This window comes from Schistosoma haematobium, chromosome 1, assembly GCF_000699445.3.
Source record: "Schistosoma haematobium chromosome 1, whole genome shotgun sequence".
In the NCBI taxonomy this organism is placed as follows: Eukaryota; Metazoa; Platyhelminthes; class Trematoda; order Strigeidida; family Schistosomatidae; genus Schistosoma; species Schistosoma haematobium.
The window spans coordinates 68,313,586-68,341,016 of record NC_067196.1 but is presented as its reverse complement, the minus strand read 5'-3'; the positions used below and the strand labels follow the sequence as shown (position 1 = coordinate 68,341,016).

General features: G+C 32.4%; 1 protein-coding gene across 2 annotated transcripts; it reads right to left on the bottom strand.

Moving 5' to 3' along the window:
- Window positions 1-74: 74 nt before the first annotated feature.
- YPEL2_2 (Protein yippee-like 2) lies at window positions 75-26,347 on the bottom strand. 2 transcript variants are annotated; one of them, XM_051209480.1, is made up of 3 exons: window positions 26,258-26,347; window positions 24,288-24,552; window positions 75-5,155 (listed from the first exon to the last, which is right to left on the bottom strand). In XM_051209480.1, the coding sequence occupies exons 2-3, from the start codon at window positions 24,541-24,543 to the stop codon at window positions 4,968-4,970; spliced, it is 444 nt and encodes a 147-aa protein (XP_051074936.1). In that variant the 5' UTR covers window positions 24,544-24,552; window positions 26,258-26,347; the 3' UTR covers window positions 75-4,967. The 2 variants fall into 2 exon arrangements, with proteins under 2 accessions (XP_051074936.1, XP_051074935.1); XM_051209481.1 differs by lacking the exon at window positions 75-5,155 and having other exon boundaries at window positions 18,294-24,577.
- Between the last annotated feature and the right edge of the window lie 1,084 nt (window positions 26,348-27,431).

Sequence of the window (27,431 nt, the reverse complement as noted above, 5' to 3'; positions counted from 1 at the left end):
ATGAGTCAATTGGAGCTAGACCACTATAGAAAACCTCGAAGCACTGAACGGCCGCTTCGTCCTAGTTTGGAACTCCCCGGCAGTACGCATCCACGATCCCGCTCCCCGCGAGATTCGAACCCAGGACCTACCATTCACGCGCGCGAGCGCTTACCCACTAGACCACTGAGCCGGCATCCAACTGTGTTAATGTCTAACTTTAACTAATCCACGGAATTACACCACCGTACACCATTCACACTCTACACCATCTCCACAAAACCCCTTCTGAGAATATGATAATCGGTAATTTTTTTCTTTTTAATGACGTTCACAGTTGAATTTTGGTCAGATTCTTTTGATAAACGTCCATTATTATGTGATAATAAAATATGTAACAGCAATAGACATTAAGGTATTTGTTCTTAGCGTAGATAAGCTAATAGAGACCCGTCGAAATTTAATACTGAATATCGGTAACGCGGAAACACTAAATCCTACACATCATTATTCAAATAATCTTAGACAAAGTTCTGACTAGCATAATTAACATTCAAAGAGAAATTCGATATAATTCATATTCTGCACTACCTTCACCTAAATGTTCATATAAAAAAAGTAATACCAAAGAGCTGTCCTAAAGTACGACTTATAATAAATGATCCTTGTAGATTATATTGTAAATAGTATCCATACAAAACTTAATATTCTTAACGTTGTTTGATGCAAAACTTTGATTCTCCAATTAACCAAATTATAATTCGAATAATGATTTTCTAATTTTCTTGAACTATCAGTCTAATTCGTTATAAAACTTCAGTATAACTTTGTCTTCTAACAATATATTGTCCACTAATACATAATTCACCATCTAGAACTTCGTGTACTATTTTGAATATTCTGAACTAACTAAATCCATTGGTTTTTGATTGAGATCATAAATCAATCAATGTTAGACTACGATTAAAAACCTGGAAGCACTGGATGGCCATTTTTCTAGTACGGGACTCCTAATCAGTGCGCATCCATGATTCCGCACGCGTGACCCAAACCCAAGATCTTCGGTCTCGAGCGTGAACTGTTAACCTCTAGCCCACTGAGCCGGCCGGTATTCAAAGGTGTTAATGTCCAACTTTAATCAGTCTACAAAATTGCGCGACTATCTCCCATTGTCTGAGGTAAATACCTATTTCTACCTGACACGGATCAGCTCCTCTGGTCACGGCTTCCTAATAGAACGTGGTACAGATAAACCTATTTACCTGCATATACTTGATGACAATCCAACGAAATAATAAACAAATTCATCGTGTTGTATGCAAATATAGTTAAACATTGTTAATACAGAATGATCGATTTCAGTTCTGAATTTCTGCAATGGATAATTGCAAAATTTTATGAATATATTGAAGTTGGTAGCGATCTGTACCTAGTGACTCAGTAGATAACGTTATGGCATTTGAACTAATGGTCATTGTATTCAATATCTAATGTAAATATCAACAATGAAACACAGGTACATTGTGTATCTGGATCCCAGTGCTAAACATAATACAAAATATAGTAAAAATTAGCATTCATGATTTATTTAAAAATAAAACAACTTGATTAGTATAAGATTATTGTCATTTATATATTTATATATATTTTTTACTTAATTTTCCTTCCATGAAACATAATTATAAACTGAAAACAACAAAAAATGCCACCCATGAAAAACTGAATCACATAGTAACTGAAAGAAGTTGAATAATTGAGCCCTGCTCAAATTGTATAAACAAAACAACAACAAAAAAGAACCAATAATATTCAATGTTGATAAGATTAATGATAATCAGTCAGAATTAGTAATAATAATATTATTATGTATGTTACATATATATATTTGTACAACAAGAAATTTCAACATATTTCCATCACACTCCATTATGTCATAACTTTAAATTATCATCATTTGCATCATTTGTTATGACTTCATCTAACAAACAGTATAAGAGAGAGTACAGAAGTATAGTAAAGAAACACTGTGAGAAAAAGAATAAAACAATCTCTAAGTAATCATATTTTATACAAACTGATTATTTCAAACAATCTGAGATTGTTTACTTCTTCTGTCTACATAATAGTCTCCCTTATTTGAAGATATCTTTCTTTTTTTTCGTGCAAAGATCATAAAGTGAACATTGAACAAGTGAGACAGAAGAAATCAACACAAGAACAAACGAAACATTAACACTGCATGAAGAATATAACGTACACGAATATATTTTAAAGAATGTACGATTAGAGATAGATTTTTGGTGTTGTTGTTGTTGAGGGAAACACATGGAAATAATAACAAATCATAATAAACAAGAATATTGTAATCCTAAAGGAATTTAAATTAACTGGAAAAACAAGAACGTTTCACAAGTATAAGTTGTTAATTTGTTTAGTTATGTCGTATAATATTATATGCATTATGATGTAATTAAATAGAAATTCACTCAAAATGTAATGAATAAGGTGTTACACAAATTTATAAACAAAACAAAACAAAAAAGAACACAATAAGAAAATCAAAGTAAATATGAACAATAAAAAAAAAGCTTATCAATGACTGTCTGCCTTTCAAAACAGTGAAAATTATAAATGCAAATTTACCACATTGGGTAATGATAACTAAAATTGGTAATAGCATTATTGGATATATATATATATATATATATATATATATATATATATATATATCGGTAGAAATAAGAATAACTCCCTTCATATTATGTGATGTTCATTGGTTCTACTACTTTAATTTATTTATTACTCACTTTGACTTTTATTACGTTTTGTTTGTTTGTTGTTCATTGGAACATTATAAACAGATAGTAGTGTAGCGATAATGTTGATGATGATGATGATGATGATGATGATGATGATGATGATGATGATGATGATGATGATGATGATGATGATGATGATGATGATGATGATGATGATGATGATGATGATGATGACATCGTCAAACACTATTCATGAAACATAAATGAACGAATTGATAATAGACAATAGTAAAAGATCAAAAGCAAGAAATAAATAAACACACAAACAATAAAAGCAAAGAACCTGAATATCAGTAATATATGAATAATGATCATGTTGAAGTATAAAATGAAATAATGTATCCAATTCATAATTCGTCAATGTAACTATTACCAAAAACAAAATGTTGATTACAGGAATGAACAACAGGCGAAGTATAAAGTCAAGTAAATTTTTTAAAAAAACAAAGAAAAGAAATTTTATCCATACAAAATGATACATCGTTTGAAATGATGACGTAATTTATTAAGAGGAAAAGCAACACAAAAAAAAGAGAACAAAATTTGAAAAAAAATGTTGATCTTATGGTAAAAGGGGAGAATTCAGGAATTGATATTATAAAAATGATGGTTTAATAGAGGAAGAAATCACTAAATTCATTCGATTGACGTGTATACATTCATTTCTATGCAGATTATAACATTCGACTAAGCTTTATAAAATAGATGAGAGACAATAAATTTGAGTAGTCATAGTGATAATAATAATCGGGAAAAGATAATCAAAGCAAAACTAATGAACACTCAGAAGTATCTAATCGTTATCATTGTGTGTGTATATGTATGTGCTTATTTGGTATATGTATTATTTAACCTATAGATAAAACTGATAAACAAATTATTCCGCTTGAGTTTTGTTTTTGTTCTATTCAAACTGCAAGCGCTGAACAAAACAGGCACACACACACATACACATACATACATATGTAAACAATGAAAGCGTATGCAAAGTAGTAGTAAATATAAAGAGTAACATATTTACATAAGCATATACATGTATATATAAATTTCACAAATTGTTTCGTTGAGAAAAAAAGTAATTTCAAAAAGCACGAAATAACAGACAAAATTAATCAAGCTGGCTGAACAAAGAAAATAGAGTTTTTTGTGTGATTTGGCCATAGATTTAATGATAACAAGAAATACAGATAGAGAGGGAGAAAGAGAGAGACAAAAGATTTCCTTCCTAAGAGTGAAGTTATTATTTACTGTTCGGTAATGCAACAATTCAAAGAAGTAATAAGCCTATCTAATGGTGATTATTATTAGCATCAAACAATGTAAAGAATACCTAATAATTTATAAGTTCAAACTTATGATATAATCATCATTTTGATTGATCCTATCCTGAGAATGAAATCAAGCATAAATGGTGCGGAGAAAAAAAGGCAAACACAAAACTAACAACAAAATGTTGATATTTTAAGGAAAAAAAACTGAAATTGAATCAATCTAATATTCTCTGTTGGATCGATAATGCCGAAGTCAACAGAAAGAAAAACATGGCTTCATAGTACACTTTTGAATTTAACTGGAAAAAAAAAAGAAATACACACAAGGCAAAACCGCACAGATGTGTAATAAAATTTTTGTTTTCATGATCATCTGCATCACCCAAACCCATAATTATCGGTTGATTCATTGTGAACTGATACATAGACAAATTTGAGTGAAGAATAATATCAATAGAAGTGTCCATTGAATAAACAGAAGAATAAGTAAACAAGGTTAAAAAAAAGATAGACTGTAATGCCAAGAAACAAAAAGAATCATAGAAACTTTTCTTGATCTACGGTGTCCGTTTTATGACTAACACGTACATACGAAGATAGCTGGGGAGGGAAAGATAGAATTAGAAAGCTAAAGAAGTAAAATTTAGAAAAGCCAAAAGGCTATAAATGGAAAATGTAATGATTTCTATGGAAAATTGAAAGACTATGAGCAATACTTGTCACAATGCACTTTGCAATGTGTAACTGTATAGAAAATAACACACGAATCAAACAACACACGTTTGTATAATTGTAAAGATGCATAACATGGGTTACAGTAGTAGTAATAGTAGCACTCTTTCTCTTTGAAGATTTAAGAAATGATAGTGAACTCGTCTTAACAATAAAAAATACACCTTCAATAAGGTCTTCGTTGTTCTAATTCAGAAACTACCCAATCCCATCCATTGTCTTTAATTAAATGAGCTAATTCTATGATATACTTTCCTTCTTTATACTTTTGACTAGATTCAAAAGCTTGTTCATATTTCCAGCCTAATACTGTATGACAACAATCACAATAGATATCTGCTACAGAATGAAGACCTGTAAATTGGGAAGAAAAAAACAATACCAACAATTAAAATCAACAGTTCGGAGGAGTGGTGGAGGTTACTGAATCTTGTTAAGATCACAAAGTTTACTTCACGATCTTAATAAGAATTAAATTGTACTAAATATTCCAGTATTGAAAGATAAATAACTTCCCATCAGAAATGAAGGAAATCAACCTATCAATCAGTTCCATTCCATTTAGTTCAATCTCTAAACATATAGTTTGGGATTTTAATACTCAAAGTTCAAAATATCGTCAGTTAGTTAACTAAAACAATCCTGAATTTGTAAATCTAAAAACTTATAGGTTAGTAAACGGACTTTCTAATTAATAAATATATATAAAAAGCTAAGAGTCTAGTGTGACTGTGAAAATGTTCTAAGAATGAAACGTCAATATGTTGTTGTTTTAGAATTTGCTACAAAATGAATAGCACAGAAATGAATATATTCTAGATGCTCTATCAATTGAGATCAACAACTGAAAATTAATCCTACGAACTACAAGACACCAACCATACAAAATCAACTTATACAACCAACTGAAATCTTTTTCAATTTAAGGTGGATGTTGTTAGGTGATTAAATAGATTAATTTAATTCGATGTATTATTTCGACCAAAGTGACTCGGTCACCTTCATAATCTAATAAGGAATATATGCCAAATTATTGTACATAAATACCACTTATATCATCTTTATTATTATACACAAAACAATGAACACGTTATTAAACCTACACATATTAAACAACGAAATAAAATCACATACCCTTATAGAATAAAATGAGTTCATAGAATTTCGATTAGTCACTTAGTTAAACAAATTTATTTTCAATATGTAAAAAAAACTAAAATAAAAAGTGGATAAAATCAAGAATAGAGGACAAGAAAAATATAATTTATCACCTGGAAACCAATAAAAACATTTGTTACCATAGAAATAATTAGAGAATGTACTAGATTCCAGTTAAAAACAACTGTGATAGTCATTCAGTAAATTACTATCCTTCTAAAATTATATATAACAGAAAACAAAAATCGAAATTTCCGTGGCATGTAAAATAACAGGATTCAGAAAATGTTCATATTTCAACACTTATTCACACATGTGATATTTACAAATTAACTATCAGCTAAGATGTCTAATAAGCAAGCTAACTGATGATATGATAAGTAAATTACACTATATATATACGGAGAGTAAAAGGAAATTCAGGTGTACTTTTTTGAACAAAAAAAGCACGTAGATGAAACCAAATATAAAAAAAACAATATTGACTTAAGCCTAACGACTAATGATACTACTCAACTGCCTAATCCATTAAGTCATAAAAAAAGGTGACATTAACTACGATCAATAACATTCTTGGAGAATAATTTCATAAGTTAGTAGACGATTCACAAAATCTGATGTTACTAAACATTTACATTGTAAATGAATTCCAACTATATTAGTCTTGTATGAAATATTTTAATCAAGTAATAGAAAGCTCTGAAACCAGGTCGAAGAATCCAACATTACCAAAATCATCTCAAGTTGAAGATACATTTCATAATTTATTTATTTCTTCATAGTTTAGAAATAAAGTTTTTCATCCCGATGTCATTCATCCGAGAACAGCCTAAAACAAGAACTCTTTAATTGTTTTGTTGATATTTAAGTGTATTTGTATTGCTCTTCATCCAAGTACATTTCGAGTATATTTACATTATATTATTATAGACCTATTAATTTTTCTTTAGTGGCTCAGATAAATATCCTTATCAAGAATTGACTCATTCTTTTACATAATCTTAAGTTGAGGAGGTGAATAAGTTGTCTAAAGTTAATGTACAAATTGGTTGATCCTGAGATTATCCAGAAATGTAACAAGCTACATTATTTATTTTCTTACAAAACAGAAGCTTAGTGTATGTGACTTACCGTTCATCAAACTCTATATTTACTGAATACCCGTATCATCTGAACCTGTTTGTAATCTCTTATTTTCTAATATCACAAATTATTAGCTCTCTTTCATTCTTCAACATGTAATCAGTCAATCAACCAGTCAAAATTAATGTAGTAACTGGCATAAACGTGTATCAGCACAAGTTGACACATCAAATCAGCGAAATGAGGTGAAATTAGGAAGAAAATTAGTTAAAACAATAGTAATAAAGATAGCGTGAAAGACGGAACAGTGAACATATGCTTCAATAAAAGGAATGAAGCTAAAGTATAAGTAGAGAATTGTTGAAAGTCATGATACAGGAAGAAGTAAAGAGTCATTATACCAATTTCAATACAACCAATTATGATCTCTATTACTCAACCGCATCAACCACTAAGGACGTTTATCTCAACAATCCTAAATCTATACCTAATAACACATTTCAGTGATAAATTTATGATACATTGTTTCAGTATTTCACTCATTTAATAATACTAAGATAAAAATATATTTGCCTATACATTTGTTTTCACTTATGTTTACTTAAAACAACAACATCAATAATAACAATTCTATAAATAATGCTTACATCTACCGATCACGTGTACCATGTATGTAAACAAAATGTAAACCTATTCGAAACTTTAACCCTAGAAAAATTCATACGATCCTAGTTTGTTTTTTTTTATTTAAATAGGAATTATTACATTAGGAAATGCATTTACAATTTTATGGTCAGGAACAATAGTCGCATTGTTTTTTTTTTCCCAAAAGACTCTAAAACAATTATAGTTATATGTAAAAATTGGTATAGAATTAATGCTATGTATAAACGTACAAACACACATACCTACACACCTATATATATATATATATATATATATATATATACTACTGCTTAAAACAATGAATAATGTGATCAATACAAATAGGACTATGAAAATTGTCTACTGTCTGTAACAAAGCCAATCTTTATCTCACTTCTCTAACTAATTCTTCCCTGCCTTTCAATATTTCATTCAACCTTAAGGTAATGAAAACAAAAATAATGATTAGATTATGAATAATCAATTTTTTTGAGAAGTGTTCTATACATAGATATGTATTCATTTCAAACTAAGTCAACTGCCACTGTTACTATACTAATCAATATTGGTTGTTAATAGTTAGGATGATAAAGTCAACGACAACAACTATAAATATATGGTTGCTATTATTAGTAGTATTGTGAGAAAAATGTTACAGTTACTATAGTGATAACAAGAAAACAGATAGAAAAACATTGAAACATAGTCGAAGATAACAAGAAAAAGATTTATTGCCTGCACATTTTTACCAAACATCTGTCACCTTGGTAATAAGCATCAATAATAATAATATAATGCAGATGAAAATAAAATGGATATTTATTGATTAAATTTTTGCATATCTGTTTACTGTTCTATATTATACAAGTGTACTATTAATATGTGGGTACATAACTAAACAGATAAATAAATAGAGAGGACCGAGTGCCTGTTTCATGTTAGTATGTGACTACTTAACAGTACGCATTCGTGGCACCTTCAGAGATGGATTCCAAGAAATTCGAGCCTTGTAAGTGGTGTTAAACCTTTATACCACTTGAGTAAAATCCAATACCACATATTTTCAAGTTCAGACAATTTGTAAAACACCAAGATAACTATCCAATACCATTGATGAGGACTGTTTCATTCTAAACACATCTGAACTCCGCCGTTTATAACAATTCTTCAGAAATTGAGAAAATCATCTCAAAGCAAATCAGTCACAATCACATGATAGATAGATAGTTATTTCGTCATAGTATCAAACCTCTAGTATGTTGAGGAGTCCCATAAGAGGACAAGACAGTTGTCCAATGCTTCTTGGTTTTAAATGATAATTCCAATCGGGATCAATAATTAGCAGTCACCGTCAACAAATTAAATGGATTTTCAGAAAACCACTTCTTCTCAAAGATAGGCAAACAGGCAAACTAAGTATCATTAACAATCAAGGTTTGACATGACAAATATGATTAATTTACAAACCGACAAACAGACAAAAAAGGTATGGTCTGACCCATAATCCACTTCAAAAACTTCTATCCCTTAACATTGATATTGTACAACTTTATTGAAACGATTTTCATAATTTTGCGAATCATTACATTTCTAAAAATTATCAAACACGTGAATTCAATGCTCATTAAATATGAAATTCTCTTACACTAATTCATAACGATTAAGTAACTGTTCATTGCACTAGTAATGAACAGTCCTGAGTGACAACGTCAAATTACTTTATACTTTTTAACTAATGTATAATTTTTTCTACTTCTCTCCCTCGATTTGTAAATAATTTGCTATTTCTTTGTAACATATTCCCTCAGAATTTACAGTGATCTGAATTAGTTTGACATCATACGATATTCACTATTAAGAAACTTAATTATGCCTGTTACCCACAGCGCAGAAGCATAGGCGGCTCACCAGCATTATCTATCCAACAATGTCCTGGTCAATGCTTTCCACTTGTTTCCAGCTGCTATTCATCCTTTTCATATCTGCTAACAATTACCCACGCTGTGTATTCTACAATCTAACTCCTTCGCGTTTCCCTTCAGAGCTCCAAGTAAGCGCTCGCTTCGTGATACAGTCTGATGATTTCCGTGATGTATGTCCTATCCACTTCCAACCTCATTTCCTCATTTCCTCTTCATCTCAAAGCTGGTTTATTCTCTCCCATAGTAAGCTGTTACTAATAGTATCTAGCCAACGAACATTGAGTATCTTACGTAGACAACTGTTTAGAAATACTTTTATATTTTTGATGATGGTTGTGGTAGTTCTCCAAGTTTCAGCTCCATACAGTAGAACTATCTTGAAGTTTGTATTGAAGATTGCGACTTTGATGTTGGTTTTCAGACAGTTGTTTTGAGTTCCATATGTTCTTGAAGTGTAGGAATGGCATTCATGTCTTGCCAATCCTTGTCTTCACATCTGCATTGGATTCTCCTTGTTCGTTGAAAATGCTGACCAGATACGTAAAGCCTTCCATCTGTTCCAGAGTTTCTCCATTAAGTGTGATTGGGTTGGTGTTCTCCGCGTCGTATTTCAATGTCTTGCTTGTTCTCTTGATTATGTTTAGGCCTACTAATGCAGAGGTTACTGCTACACTGGTTGTCTTGACCTCCATTTGCTCGTGTGTATGGGATGGAAGCGCTAGGTCATCGTCTAATTGCATCCACTGTTAACAAAAGGCAAGATATAGCGACTGCCGATCGAATTCTTCTAGATATTTTTTCTCAGTTTATTCCAAGAAAAAGAGATATCGCTATTGAGATGTATTAAGTCTAGAAGAAAACAACTACCTAGTACTTAAACATCAAATAATTTACTGTCAAATTGAACATCTTCGTCTAAACAAAAAACCATTCAAAAAAATAATGTACTACAGTCTGATACTGATCACGCAAAAATTAAACGCAATATCAAACAGATCACAGTTATAATGTAGTTCACAACTGACCAAAACATCAATCTAATTATTTATTTATCTCTTTCGTTCAATGATATAGGCTTAGTCTATACTTTATTAAATTTCATATTAAGTATTATTTTGTAAGATTTGGATAAAACAGATCTCATTATTAACCAATCCAAATAACAGATAAATAGAGATATTACAAATCAATGATCCTTTTTAAAATAATAAACTAGATATATTTTAATAATTCATATAGTAACTAATATAATCACTAATCAAATAACCAATCCCCAATGATAAATTTAAGCAATGGGATGACATAGTTTATCACTTTTTGCATTTTTTTTCTTATAGAAGTTTTATCCAATATGATTTTGTTGAATTTGCTTAATAGTTGAAAATATCCTCGTTTTAATTCCCTACAAAACATGACCATTTTGTATAGTTTGCTTTTATTTTACTTGTCTAATATGTAATGGTATAAATAATAAATAAATAAATAAAAAGGTAAACATTAAAATTTATTCATAATTAAACTTTGTACAAATTCACTTGGTGTTGTTTTACTTGTGTCTTCCCATTGTTATGTAGGACTGTAAATGATCAGTCACTTGTCGACATATATGCATCCTGTGTGGATTGACTCGATATAGCCTTAAGCCACAAGCTTTCTAAGCAAAGATGGATAGTGGCTAGTAGTGGAATTAAGTTCGGAGCGCGTTTCGTCCTTTTTGGGACTCGCCAGTTGGATGTAACTCGGAATTGATGTTCACTCTGAGACTCGAACCCAGTGCCGTTCGCTTTAAACGCTATCGCGTTATCTTGTTAGCTACAGAGTCCTGATAGCCACCTATTTGTGCAATGGTGTGAAGTATAAATTCACTTAGTATTGTTTACTTGAATTTTCTCATTGATTTTTAAGACTTAAATTAAGCAGACATTTATTGGCATATGTGCATACTGTGCGGATTGCTTCGAGATAGCCTTAAGTTCATCTTTGTTTAATAAACTTTGTACAGTTTTAATAATTACAAATAATAATTATAAAAGAATGAATAAGCGCTACTTTGAAGTATACATTCAATTATGAATTATACAAAGTAATTTATAAACGTTAATTCTATTGAGATATTAAAGAGCAAGAATGTATTTGTAAAATCTTATCGGATGAATTTGAAGTAAATCAAACGTTTTTGTCTGATAATCTGGTCCATGTTTTTTCAAGGAAGTATAAACAAACATTAAAATTATCGCTGAGATTTTACAAATACATTATTCCTCTTTAATGTCTCGACGCCCAAATACTATGGAACTATTCTATCAAATTTAGGCGTAAGGTCTTATTTATTAATACTATTGTGTATTCATTATTTTAAAAATGTAGAATGATGAATATACAATATGGTTAGATAAGATGACATAAATTCTGTAGTCTCCAGAGACATGATAGAATGTAAGTAATAGAAATACTTATTCCAGTATCTAAACAGTAGATGGGAATAATCAATCACATTCGAAACTGCATGAATATGATATTTGTGACATGATAATTGTGGAGAAATTTATTAAGCTACAGTTTTCTGAGATTTTAACTTCAAGTAAGTAAATATTTAAATATGAGGTATTATTAGTGTAATCAGCGTTGACAATTTTAAGAATTATGATTGTAGAACTAAAAAATAGATAGATGCATTAAAACATACACAAGGGAAGAGCAGGATCCTCAAATACAACACGGAGAACACCAACCCAATCACACTTGGGCGGCATTTCTACACTTCAAGAACATATGGAACTCAAAACAACTGTCTGAAAACCAACATCAAAGTCGCAATCTTCAATACAAACTTCAAGATAGTTCTACTGTATGGAGCTGAAACTTGGAGAACTACCACAACCATCATCAAAAATATAAAAGTATTTCTAAACAGTTGTCTACGTAAGATACTCAATGTTCGTTGGCTAGATACTATTAGTAACAGCTTACTATGGGAGAGAATAAACCAGCTTTGAGATGAAGAGGAAATGAGGAAATGAGGTTGGAAGTGGATAGGACATACATCACGGAAATCATCAGACTGTATCACGAAGCGAGCGCTTACTTGGAGCTCTGAAGGGAAACGCGAAGGAGTTAGATTGTAGAATACACTGTGTGGGTAATTGTTAGCAGATATGAAAAGGATGAATAGCAGCTGGAAACAAGTGGAAAGGATTGGCCTGGCCAGTGTTGTATGGAGAATGCTAGTAGGTGGTCTATGTTTCTCTATGAAGGGTAACAGGCGTAAGTAACTGAGTAATGGGTATTTGTGGAGATTGTAGTATTTTCGCAGTTCACATGCCGAGTCGATCCAAGCTAAACCACCATTACAAACCTGGAGGCACTGGACGGGAGTCTCATCCTAGTATGGGACTTATTAGCAGTGAGCACCCACGATCAACTACGAGTGACTCAAATCCACGACGCTCAGTCTCACAGCAACGGTTAACCTCTAGACCCTTGAGTTAGCATCCAATGATGTTAATGTTCAATTTCAATCAATCCATGATCTTGTGCAACCTTTTATTCAATGTCTGAGGCGGTTTAGTGTCTCAAACCTGACACGGATTTAACTTCACTGGTCAAGGCTTTTCACTAAACTCCAGAAGTTACATCTTGAAACTAGTCACTGGTGAGCACATGATCATTATCAGTATGGGTATTCGTAAACATTTTAGTACTCTTATAGTTGAAATGACGATTAATTAAAGTTGAAAAATAACATCGTTGGATGCCGACTCAGTGGTCTAGAGGTTAAGCGTTAGCACAGAAGAGAGAAAATCCTGAGTCCGAGTCCAGCATCCTGGGTCATGGATGCGCACTGCTTAGGAGTTCCATACTAGGACCAAACAGCTGTCTAGTGTTTCCAGATTTTCAATGGTGATCTAGCTTCGATTGACTCATTGTTCCAACTATATATACATATTTGTAAGCAGTTCTCGACACAAACTGACATTAGTCGATGAGACACTAAACGATCATAAAGTCCTTAACACACCATACCTATAACCTATGTAAGAATGTAACCTATTACCTTCAAGTCACACAACCAAGAAGTCAAAAGTTAATCGTCTGCATTCACAACTTCTGTAAACTCCTTATATTGTGTAGAATCATCAAAGATACTATTCTACTCTCAACACAGCTGAAAACTAACAGGTCAAGAATTCTTACACGGAATTTAAGATTCATCTGAAAATTAGCCATTAATGAACAAATGACTATACTGATTTAAACTATATAAAAAATAAATTATTTAATAATTGGATTCATGAGTTGATTAAAGCTAGACCACCATGAAGAGCCTAGAAGCACTAGACGGCCGTTTCGTCATAGTATAAGACTTCTCAATAGTGCGTATCCACGATCCAACCTCGCGGGATTCGAACCCAGAACCTAGAAGTCTCGCACATGAATGCTTAACCTTCACGAAACCCTTTTCTGAAAATAAACTATTTATGAAATGTTTATCAATATTATTGTTAATTTTAAATCTACCTAACATTAAAATATCAAACAAACAAAAAACAAAGCCTTTTATAAATTAGAATTAAACAATATCCTATCTATTTGAACCATGCGTGACACAATAAATTAGTTAATCTTATTTGATACATTCCTATAAACCTAAAAATATTTTTTGTTTCATTTGAGGTTTAACTATAGATTTAAATGAAAAGAAAGAAAAAAGACACGAAAAAACCATTCTAAGTGAAATATATAAAAAACATGATGTTTCATTTCAATGTCATAACTTGTTATTCCGCCCTTAAAATTTTTGTCCTTACTATGTGTTATTTATTGTTTATGAATAAATCTCTAATAAAATAATGAACAGTTTCAAATATTATAAGCAAGTGGCTATCAGGACTCAGTAGCTAAGTGGATAACGCGATGGCATCTGAAGCGAACGGCACTGGGTTCGAGTCTCAGAGTGAACATCAACTCTGAGATTCAGGTACATACAGCTGACGCGTCCAAAATAGGACGAAATGTGCGTCCTGGATTCCACTGCTAGCCACTATCCATCATTGCTCATAATGCTTGTAAATTAAGGCAATATCGAGGCGATACGCACAGTATGCACATATACCAATAAAAGACTGATCAATTGCAGCCCGAAATAACAATGGGAAGATACAAGTAAAACAATACCAAGTGAATTAGTCTCAAATATTGTTGGTCTTGTTTAAATAAAGCGTAAAAACACTAAAATAATGAAATAAAACTATGATACATTAATACAATGTATACAAAAGAAATTGATAAAAATTTACAAAATAATGAAATAATAATCTGATCAACATAGATAATCAGTTGTAGATCGATTACAACAATCTTTAAAAAATACATTGCATCAAAACCAATCCAGAATAAGAGTCTAATATTGGTTCAGCTTAGATGGAATGGTGAGTACTGTATGACAAATTTTAATAGATGACATAAGTAGTGGAAAATCACTTGTACAAATCAACAACTCTCATTTGCTAAACGAAGTCATATAGATACTGAATAACTACATTACCTTGTACAAAATGAGTATATCAGCGAACATGAGGTAATTCGCCTAGAATGAGGAGTATCATTGATTGACTTTAGTGATCTTGAGCTAATATCTGTGAGTGGCTGAGTGACACTAGTCTAATTTGGAGATAGCTTTCATCAACAGTGGATTTAACCTTATTATGGTCACCGCCAGACCTGAAGTTCCTAGTTCCGATTCTGAGTGTTGAATACTGAGAAGCATCAAAGTGTGACATATAACCATTTAGATCCCCCCCCCACAACATCGATTCATGAAGAAAACAGTTCATATAAAGCGAACAAATAAAAGTTTTGACTGAATGAATCAGTTCAGCCCACTGAGAGCAGTAGACTAAATATTGATTACGGTTCAAATACTTGCAAAATGTGTAATTAGTAAAAGGTTGAAAGGTCATATAAGGAAAGAGTTAAAAAAAATACTGGGAAACAGTGAGCTATGATCAATAAGTTAATTTATGAAGCATAACTGTAGGAGTGTGAAGACTAGTTTACTGAATTCTGTATAGAACGGATTTCACTCGATATACATGCTGTAAAAATGACTCTATGGAAATAGTTATTCTTAAAATTCCTACAGTATATCAACCATGTACAACTTATCACGTATCAATTCACATATTTCTCTTACTAATTTTTCTGTTTCATATGACAACTATGAGTAATACACTTATAAAGGGTCAATACATAAATTTCCGATTCCTGTGTTCGAATAATATATATACGTTTATTGTTAATCAACTTGTAATCCCGAAGGGAAGCGAAAAAGAGGAAAGCCAAGGAACACATTACGTCAGGAAATGAAAGCACATTTAATTCATACTCAGGAACAATATGGAATTAAGCTTTCTGTTATGCCTTACAGTTCTAAGTTAAGTTTAATATGTAAGTGTATATTGCTGAAGAGTGCCAAAAGCCGTCTAGTGTTCCATGATTTTCAATGGTTACCTGGTTAATATCAGTTTATAGTGAAAGCTACTTCTTAATAAACATAACCAAATCCATTCATGTAAGATTGAAACAATCTTACACTGAAATACTGACATCTAATAAGAATTGAAAATACCATAAGATGTAATGTTATGTATTATTTACAATAAGAAAAAGAACTCAACTTATTTATTGCCCGAAAGTGAAGTTAAGCAAACCATCACATACTGATTAAAGTAAACTAATTTATAAAAATGTCATGAGTAACACAATAGTCATTACATAACTCCACGCTACTTCTGTTTGATTATATATATAATTCTAAATGAAATATGGATTTCATAAGTTGAATGAACAAGTGTATCGTCCTAAACTAAAATGAAACAACACTAAAAACGCTAGTAATATGTATGTTTGAATGTTTAAACATAAACAGAAGAATGATATAAAAATAAGCTTCATTCTTGATGAAACTCTTCTATAACATTTATCTTTAACTCAAAACAAATGTACATTTTTGTCTAATGAGTCTGTTAATATGAACTCCGTTTGAAAAAAAATTCTTATGATCACAATCGAATTCCTATTATTGAAATGTAAACAAAAAAAATATGAAAAAATATATTATTTTCAATCGAAGCCTATACCTATAAAGACTGATCAATGATTAAACTTTAAATGGAATAGAGCTTTCTGTCAACAAATATAATCTACAGTTTATCATTTTAGTTTAACTCAGTGACTAACTATGAGTTCATATACCTTGTTTATAATTGTATTGTATAAAGCCTATTTCATCCAATCAGTTATTCTAATTGAAGCAAAATGAAACGGATTTCTATTCTGCAATCGGTGAGACTATGATTTATGAACCACCTTTGAGCAACATTTAGACTGACCTTGACAGTGTCAACCTAATAATTAGGACTAAGTGAGGGTAATAAACCTGTGTGAGGAATTATAATTATAATTTACAGTTGATGATTATAGTTAGGACTTAGATTTCGGGTTTTCATCACGAGCTGATATCAGCTATAATGCCAAAACTCTATTTAGCCAAATGGATGAGTGAATTTCGCGCCAAAATCCTAGACCTGTTATTTTATACCTGGTTGGTTCGTCCATAAATTATAGTCTCACCCTGCAATCTAACGGTTAAAAGATAAATCTGCTAACCAATTACTTCTAATATATATTCACATAACTATTATCTTGACTAGGGTGCTACATTGAATAATATTACTTATTTTAAGAAAAATTATTATTCACAACAACATTTCATCCCTATTGAAATGTTTGTTTTTTGTTGAACCATTAAGTTGTTTGTTTTGTTTTTTCAGAAATCAACAATTGAAAAATCACTAAACTATTGTAATGAATCTCGCGAACATTATTGACTATTACACGAAACCAATTTATCAAAATGATAAATTAACCTGTTTTTCTTTCAAATGACATTATGGAATTTTCACATATTTACCACAAAAAAAATTAATAACATGATAATAAGTTAATAAAATTACAATAAGATTTTTGACAAATAAATACATCTTCAATTATCGGTATCAATACCAAACGTAAACTTGATAGTTACACATAAAACCTGGAAGCATTGGGCGGATTGGTTGAGGTTAGACATTAACACTGTTGGATGAGGACTCAGCGCGCAAGACTGAAGGTCCTGAGTTCGAGCGGGATCGTGGATGCGCACCGCTGAGGAGTCCCACAATAGGACTAAACAGCCGTCTAGTGTTTCCAGCTTTTCAATTGTGGTATAACACCAATCGGTTCGTGATCTCAATCAAAAATTTAATAATCTCCACAACCCTATATACTGATAGTTCCATAAAAATTGAGCATTAGGTAGAAAGTTAATAATAAATATTTTTTTTTCTTATATCCCAATAAGTTGAAAAGTTGTATTTCTGACGTTTGGTGAATTAATGTAAACAACTTCTTCAGAGTAAAATAATAACTGAAATTAAATTCACATAAGTTCCTGTTACATTATTTAAACTTGTATTAATCTGATTCGGTTATTTATTTATTTGTTCTGAAGAAGTGGCTTAAATTAAGTCATGAAATGTCAAAAATATAATTTTTCTACGTATTGCAATATAACAAAAAATTTATTTTTATCTTTAATTATACTTTATTAAATGATTGATTATTTCCTCAATGGAGATTATTTACGACATAAAAGTTAAAACAATGATTCCGATAACTTTTTGAATAAAAGAAAAACTATTTATTTATTAACTACCGTTGTGTTTAATTGGATTATTAAATTAGAAATTGATTGATTTAAAATGGGTATTATGTTTCACATCATTTAAATGTTGGAATCTAATGTTCAATTAATCAATGGTACAAGCTTAGAGTTATTGTTATCATAGAGAAAATATTGAGAAAGTTTTTGTCATAACTTGTGAATCTGTGTGCCCTGTTTATTGTATAACGCAACGATACCGCCAATCAGAGAGCAACGAATTATCGACCGAACCAGTGACGCATAAAACACGTGCGAGTAGCCTAGAGCCCTGATTAGTCCTGCTTTCCGCCTAGACCAGCCAGTTGAGTCCAGAACACCAATCTCAGCCTCTGCAATATGAACCATTTGTTTCAAACATACGGGGTTTATATACCAATCAAATAAACCACAACGTACCATAAAATAGAAAATAACATTTGCACAATATTTGGCCAAAAGTGGCTGTGAATGATGGATGTAGTGATTAACAGACAGGAGATAATTCAAGAATGGTAAATCGTGTAATAATAGTTCATAGGTCAAAATAAAACTCATAATAACAGGGATATTAATATGAACAGTTTAGTTACATAACAATTACACGATAAAAATATACTCATAAGTCCATAAATGGATCCCAAAAGTTACCATTCATTATTCTTATCGGGACATAACAGTTTTAATTTTCAAAACTATCTTATGAATTATTATCTATATTTCTTATTGTATAATTATTAGATATTTGAATTACTGTGCATTTATATTTTCTCTACTTCTTATTTTGGTGTATAATCTACTGTCAACTTTGCCTATGGCTCTCCCCAGCGTTACTGCCGGGGAGGGTTGAGCATGGGGTTAGCGATCCCATCTCGTAGAAAACCAACCCGCTAAAAAACACTAACCAGAAAAAATAAACTATTGTGGAAGATCTTAACTTCCTCAGGCTATTTTTAGTTAACTACGGATTCATCACTTGATTTTTCTTTCATGTGTTGTGTCATCACACGTACATTATAATTTCTTATTTGTGTTAATATATGGTTAGGAAATTCCACTATATAAGTGAATAAGTTCATTCATACAAGTGAATTACTCCAAAACAGAGATATCTATTTGTTAACTCGGTCTTCTGATTAAGCACTCGGTAAGAAGTAGTTAGAGAACTAATAAGCGTTAAAGTCTCGGTCATTATTGACTGGTCACTGTGCCAATAGTAAAACGGGAGTTTATTAGTCCTACTGCAGATGGCACAGAACAGAATTAAACATTACGAAACTAAATAACCAATAGTGGTGATTATGAAGAATACATATTACAGACCCATAACGGACTTAAAGATGTAAAAGCTTAGGAATATAAACTGTATATATAAACAATACTATTTGGAGTTATTTTTAACATTAAGATTGATAAGATAGAACACGCTACTTATCGATAAAAGTAGTTCAAACTCATTTGAATTTAACATCAGCTTTACATGATTATCTCAAAATTCAAGAGCTAAACATCGTTTACACTTAATTAATTAGGATATTTTATTGTTTCCAGCCCAGATATATCCGTAATATTGCTTAGTATGTTGTAAATATATTATTTTGAATGGAAAGAAAATGATATTATTATGTGTCGCATATGCTTAAGATATCACTTTTCTACTGACAAAAAACTGATGTAATGGGCTGCAATATACATGAAAAGAATGTTATGGGGCTAAGACTAGTCGTAAACAATTGCAAATGGAAATGTATGACTGCTAATCACTGTCTAGAAACGTTTTAAACATTTTTTGGATACTCACCAGTTAAACCCCTATAAAACAAGAAGTTGCTGAAACACTGCACAGTTCAAGTTAAGAATTCTTTATTATAATCAAATACATGGCACTGAATTAAGTGGTTATCATTATCATACGATTCAATAATCAGGAAACAAGTACAGTGCTGTTGAATAAAAGTTTCACAAATAAAATTATAAAGCCAGTGATAAAATTGCTAGTCTATATCATATACCTGTAAATAGTTGTAATACGTAACTAAACCATTGTTACACAAGAAGTAACATGTATAGTTAATCTTTGACCAGTCTTCCAACCAAAAGTGAATGGTAACAGACCTCAGCGGACAAGTTAGACAATTTTATTTAAGTAAGATTATTTTAACAGGTATTTTTCTTGATTAGAACACTTCGTATAACGATAATTAAAATTTCATTATTTCCTTTATTATTACAACTCTTGTTAAAGCTTACTGTAACTTCAACGTATATTGTTAATTCAAGTAAAGTTTGTCTGTTCACTTTAATGGTAGCATTAAACAAATGAATTACTTGACATTTAAGTAAACTTTTGAGAACATTGATTTATTATTGTTTAAGATTAAAAGTGAAATAATAAGGCTAACAAAAAACAACGTGATTCAAAAAAGTAATAGTAAATATATGTTTTAAATATGTTGTAATATTCTTGACTAGTTAAGAGAATATATTTTTCAGCAGTAACATTCATATGAGCATTAGTTTAGTGTCACATTGTAAGGTCAAAATGATATGAGTTTGCAAATGATAAAATTAATTTCAATAAAATCTTATATTTGAAAATATGTGAATCAGTGGGGGAATTATATTAGTCACTTAATCAATACGGATGAGTCAAGCAAAGTAGTCTATCTACTCAATTACAAGCCAAACCATTAACTCGGTTTCTGCAAAAATACAAACATTTTCCACATAAGTTATGTTATCAGTCAAGGCTAACTTAGATAATTTAAGTGCCATCAAATGCTCTGGTACGGTCGAGAGTGGGGAGAGTCGGTTCTTCCTCTCGAAATGCTCTCACATGACCACGTGCATACAACTACTGCCAGGGAAGTCCTACTCTGCCTTCTCGTGGCGGGGCTGTTGCTTACGAAATTGAGAAGATGAAAAGTGAATATCCAGCTCTTAAACGGATTGGTGGACACGGAGAGTTCACCTAGGGGAGTTGGAAAACCCTGATTCCAAACCAATAGCGCACATGGGCTCCAGTATCCTGAAGGAAAAAATGGCGTATGAACCTATTGTTGGTCACCGACTACCATGGGATTGCATATCCTGACGTTACTCCACTGCCTTGTGGATCAGACCTTCAGGTCAAAGGCTTCGAGTGTGGCCCCCTAAGAGAACCATCCGCTTCGGTTTGGGCACCCGGGCAGTATCACAGCCCTTGTACAAATCAAATGAGACTTGTGGGGCGCACATATATTTGGTGCCTCCTTGTACCAATATCTATATGTTCAAATAAAATAGTAAATAAGACGTTGTAAGTAATATAGCAGCCAGAACCACTTCACTCATTCTGATTGCTGGCTGATATCACTGGCCAGTAACTAGTATCGTGCTTCACTTCATAGTAAAATCTGACAACCTAGCTTAGAGATTCAGTGCGTCATTACATTAAACTTGATGTAGAGTGATATGAAACAATTTTCAAAATGCTTTATAACAAACATTCTAGAATCAATTTCTGTAACCGTGAAGATAGACAAAGATGGCTTAGATTCAACAAGCATATATTTGGAAATAAGCTGTCTACTATTTGCGTGGAACTTGAACCATTCACAAATTTGAGGGACCAATCAAAAAAGGATTATAGAGCTTTAACTTGATACATATGGCTGAACTAAACTGAAGCCTATCAAACTGCAACCTGATTTATTTGAATTCTGGCCGATCTGCCAAACTTGATTATCATTTGTAATATGTAGTCATAATACTATTAATTATGTTTCACAATAGGTGGAAACACAGCCTTTAATACTGAAAACAGGAGTAAAGAATTGTTGTTGATTGAATAAAGATCTTATCACGACCAATAAGCATTAAAAAATCTATATACTATAACTTGGGATACATCTAAATATCTAAGATATGGTTCAAGCAGAGTATGACATGAGCATAAATTTCTAACTCTCCGGATTTGCGTGGCAAAATAAACAATTAATTTACATCCACAGTCCACAGATTATGTATCTTTAACGCTGATCAAACATCGAAATAAAACGGGAGTTAAACAATAGTCATTTCATCATTTTAACAACACCAAAAAGCGTAATATATCAAATAGCATTCCACAGTTAACATTCTTAATACAATTTACGCTTATTCTTATAAAAACTTTCTTATGGTTACTCATTGAAATAACTTAAGAATGGCAGTGAGTGAGCTAAAAAAAAACGCTAACCAGGATAAACAAATTAAACTCTGCATTGGGAGTTAAAGTAAGAATTATGATGCCTCATGGCGAAAACCGATATTCTTAGGAAGTCACGGGGCCAATATCTTTTCTAATAACCAGAGTAACCAGTAATATAAGTACAAGGGATGTCCTGACAATGTGAGAGACCGAAAAAGCCAGTCAAATAGCTGAGAATATGAGGAGACACAACTTGGCACTGCTCTTAATAAGTGAAGCACATTGGACCCAAGCTGGACACAGAAGATTAGGCCCAGGAGAGGAGCTGTTGTTTCTTGGTAATCAAGAAAAAGTGCTTCACATATACAAGGGGTTACAATGATGCTGTCGAAAGAAGCACGACAAACACTTACAGGATGGGGATCTCAAAGATCCAGAATTATCAGTGTTCTTCAAAACGAAGAACGAGGAGGCTAAAACGTATATTATCCAGTATTACCTGTCTACCAATGATAGAAATGAGGACAATCAATATCAGTTTCACTAAAGGCTACAATCGATCATAGCGAACTGCTCAGGAAAGGACCTGACCATCCTGATCGAAGACCTAAACGCCAACGTCGGAATGAACAACATCGGGTATGAAGATATCATAGGACGATATGGACTAGGAGAAAGAAACGAGGATGGTGAGAGGTTTGCAGATCTATGTGCATTCAACAAATTGGCTATAAGCGGCACAATATTCCCACACAAACGCATACACAAAGCTATATGGGTCTCACCGGATCACACCACGGAGAACCAGATAGATCATATTTGTATCAATAAAAAATTCAGAAAAACAATAAAAGACATGAGAACCAGGAGAGGAGCTGACATAGCTTTAGATCACCACCTGATTTTGGCCAAGATTAAGCTGAAGTTAAAGAAACACTGGTCAACTGGACAAACAGCATTACAAAGGTTCAATACAGCTTTCCTATGAGATACTAACAAACTCAAACAACTCAAGTTCGCTCTAAACAACAGGTTTCAAGCCTTACAAGATCTACTCAAAGGAGAAGAAACTATTATGGGGAACAACTGAAAACGGATTGAAGAAGCACTAACTTCAACGTGTCATGAGGTGTTGGGTCACAACAAGCAACATCACAAGGAATAGATCTCCATCCAAACCCTGAACAAAATTCAACAAAGGAAGAACAAGGAGATGGCAATCAACAACAGCCGAACAGAAACAAATAAAGTCAAGGCCCAAACTGAATACACAGAAGCAGACAAGCAAATGAAGTGGAGCATTAGAGCCGACAAGCAAAAATACGTGGAATAACTAGCAAAGACTGCAGAAAGAGCTTCGAGGAAATATGAGACGACTGTATGACCCAAGAAGAAAGTGGTAGGGAAATATGGTAAGCCAGAGAAACCGGTCAATAATAAAAGAGGCAAGCCAATCCCTGGAATTCAAGGAGAGATCGATGAAAACTTTGGATAACGCTTGAATAAAATAGCCCCATTGAGTCCACCGGACATAGAAGCAGCACTTTGTTTTGCATATAAAGTATTCGTGATTCCCAGTAATTTTAAATTGAAAAAAAAGTTTCGAAGTTAAAAATTCTCTTCTCAATTCTTGGATATTTATATCAAATGACGAAATACACCTTAAAAGACTCGGTACCCATTATTCATGGTATTAAGTATACATACATTTATATAAGTAGGATAAATCGTATGTTATTGCAGTAAGTATAAACAGTTTTAAATTACCGGTGAGTAGGAGCCTTTCTTCTGGTTTCCCACAAGAAACATTAACAACCGTGTCGAACAGATATGCGCGACCTTGACTTCCTTGAAATGACTTGGAAATAAGATCTTGATGACGAGCAAGGTGAGCACGACAATGTACACAGCTGTATGTACGGTCATCACTATCGCTACTGTTACTACAACTACTGTTGCTGCTGTTGCTTCGTGTTGAGCTGTTTCCTTGTGCTCCTAAGTAGACTTGAAATGTCTTTACCATGACAGTGGTCTGGTGAGAAAAATCACGAAAAAACCTTTTGTGATTAAATAAAGGAAAGAGGTCTTTGGAGATGTACAGAAATTATGCGCACAGAAGAATCTGAGTTAACATTTACGATTACATACATAGTCTAGTTCATATCCTAGAGCTTCTAAAAATGAATAGCTAGGTTCGAAAGTTGAACGAATAGCAGACGTCAGTACTTTCCCAGTTTATAATTTAAGCACATACTAATCATGTTATTTTGTGATTGCGCAAAGCAAATAAACCGAGTTTCTTCTTGAATCAATAAATAGATGATAGATCTGAACTGTGATGTAATCAGCTTAAAAAACCACAGGGTATTAAAAGACTTTAGTCGCGTCATCGCATAGCGCTTCAAAGCACTGAATATGCAGGTGGTGCTACAAAAGCCCACATAATAAGACAACTTTGCTTGTAGAACCCTATCACCTTTTGATGAGTATGTCACTGATGTACGGTACATTAAATCTCATTACTAAAACACACATTCAAGTTCCTTAATCTTCTAGCTTAAATGGCTCCAGTGCCACAGATGGTGTAATCTCGCGAAACTCGAATCTTTCGCAAATTTTCTTTGATATTAGATGAAAATAACATCCCAGAATAATATGGATTATAGCCAAATATCGTTTATTGACAATGGTTCTACCTATATCACCAGTACACAATCTCGGTCTACCTTAGGTTCCTGAGCTTATACAATATAGACATGATCGCTTAACCTAAATAATACAAACTGAATATGTACAGCCAGCATTCTGAGTTTTAAAAGTGCTATATATGAACAACATGATATCCACCTTAAACCTGTGATACATTGGCCAGTAACAAAGGCTCATTGGTTATAGCGTCGACTTATAAGTCGACGAAGTGATCAAAATGAATTTTACCGCAGAGATTTTTCCGATATTTAATACTCTCAAACATTGAGGACCCCGAAATCGGATAACAAGACATGTCGTTTTATACAATTACTGGATATATCGCCCTATAAAAGATGGGGTTATAGTCTGCCAAGAATAATGGAGATATAATCATCAATTATAGAGCAATAATTTGTGGAACGACAAATCCGTCATAAGATTTTACCTAAATAACGAATGTTATGAGGGTAAAGTATAGTTAATTAAATAAGTAAGCCGATAACTCTTCAGACATTTGAAAAAGAGCTTATAAACAGTGTCTAAAACCTTTTGATTTCGCGAATTGAAATACTCTAGGCAGACTAGCGTCTGATTTAAATAGCTAGGTCGGTACGTACAGTTAACAAGATTAATACAAAGTTGTAATGTGATGAGAATATGCGTAGCCATCCCGTAAGTCGAGTTATTCCCAAAAAATGTACTAGAAAAAGAGAAGCATAATTGAGAAAAACCGAAGAACGTATCCGAATACACAGTCATTTACATCTATACCCACCCATTAGCAATTTACAGTTCAGGAATCTATGGGTAGAAACATTTACCATTAAGAATGAAACAGAAAGGCTGGGTGAATCACTTCGATAGTTATTCGAGCTTGTATTTTACATTATTTACACATTTACTGCGACGAGTAACCAGATTTCGTCTGTGAGATTCAACAGAGTTAAAATAAGTGTAAATTCACATAAAGGGATGTCTAGTGCGAAAAACTTATCGGACGTCAGTGTTAATTGTTTTCAAAAGCATAAAGTGCGATAAACATTTACCTATTTCATCGAAATCCTCGACCTTTCTGTCACAACAGCTGATTGAAGGTTATTTCGACAGTTATGAAAATCCCGGTACACAGAGTAAATGCATAAATGGCTCGTAAAAACAAAGTTCTACAAACGCAAGAGTATAAACTGTCATCACTAAAAAATCGAATGTATTACGCCATTTATTAGAATTATGATCTTCAGTTAAGGGTAAAAGCGTACATAATGCATGTCTCTCATTCTACTCCTAGGCCAATCCACCAAAAATGGGGTTGAGTGATAAGGGCCACAGTCAGTCTTCAATACAGATGCAGGCCTCGGTAGTTTCATTGGAATCACTCACTCGGTCACACTTTGAACTATATCTCGAGCGGATACGTCGTGCCATTCAGCCCTAGCAACTGCTAGTCAGCTTAAATCAGTCGCTTCTTGATATATCGGAGACTTTCCAAATATATCATTAGACGCATTCACCCCTGACTTATTGTTTGACTGAGATTATATCTTTTGGTCGTAAAGGTGTTATAGACACAAGTGTTGTAAAGCTCAAAATACCTGTAGCATATTTAGTATCACGGATGGGTCATACCTAAAAAAATCTCTTTAAGACTGTCTTAAGTGTTATTTGGCAATAATAATCCAAAAGAATAAGGAAAATTTGGCAAATATGATTTTCATCTACTGTAAATCTTCATACATTAGCACAGCACCCGTTTTCCGATGGAAGCTACACATCCCTCGTTAAAAATAAGCGCTGTATTGTGTTTTTTATTAGTTTACCTAAACCGCTGGCGATTTTCAAACATTGCATTTTAATCACTCTCTAAGACGCTAAAGATCTCCTGTTGTTTATGGTCAATACTTATAATATTGTAATCTTCAGCTCCATTCTTTAGTGTTTTTCATAATCTATTGCCGATTTTTTCAGACCGTAAAATACCCAAGCCTGAATAGATTTCATGAAAAACTCGTTGTAAATAAATATTATTCAATCCCTTTATATATTTAACGTTACTCCGAATGTGATACTCTGCTTAAAAGTACACAATATGCATATTATGTGCCTATCGACAGTAGTTCTAGAAAGTTAGTAAGCTTGTTGTTTTGACATGCACACCCAGTCATTAATAAGTTCAAAATTTGAGGAGCTTCAGTGTATCTATGTCGTCGGTCATCTAAGCTA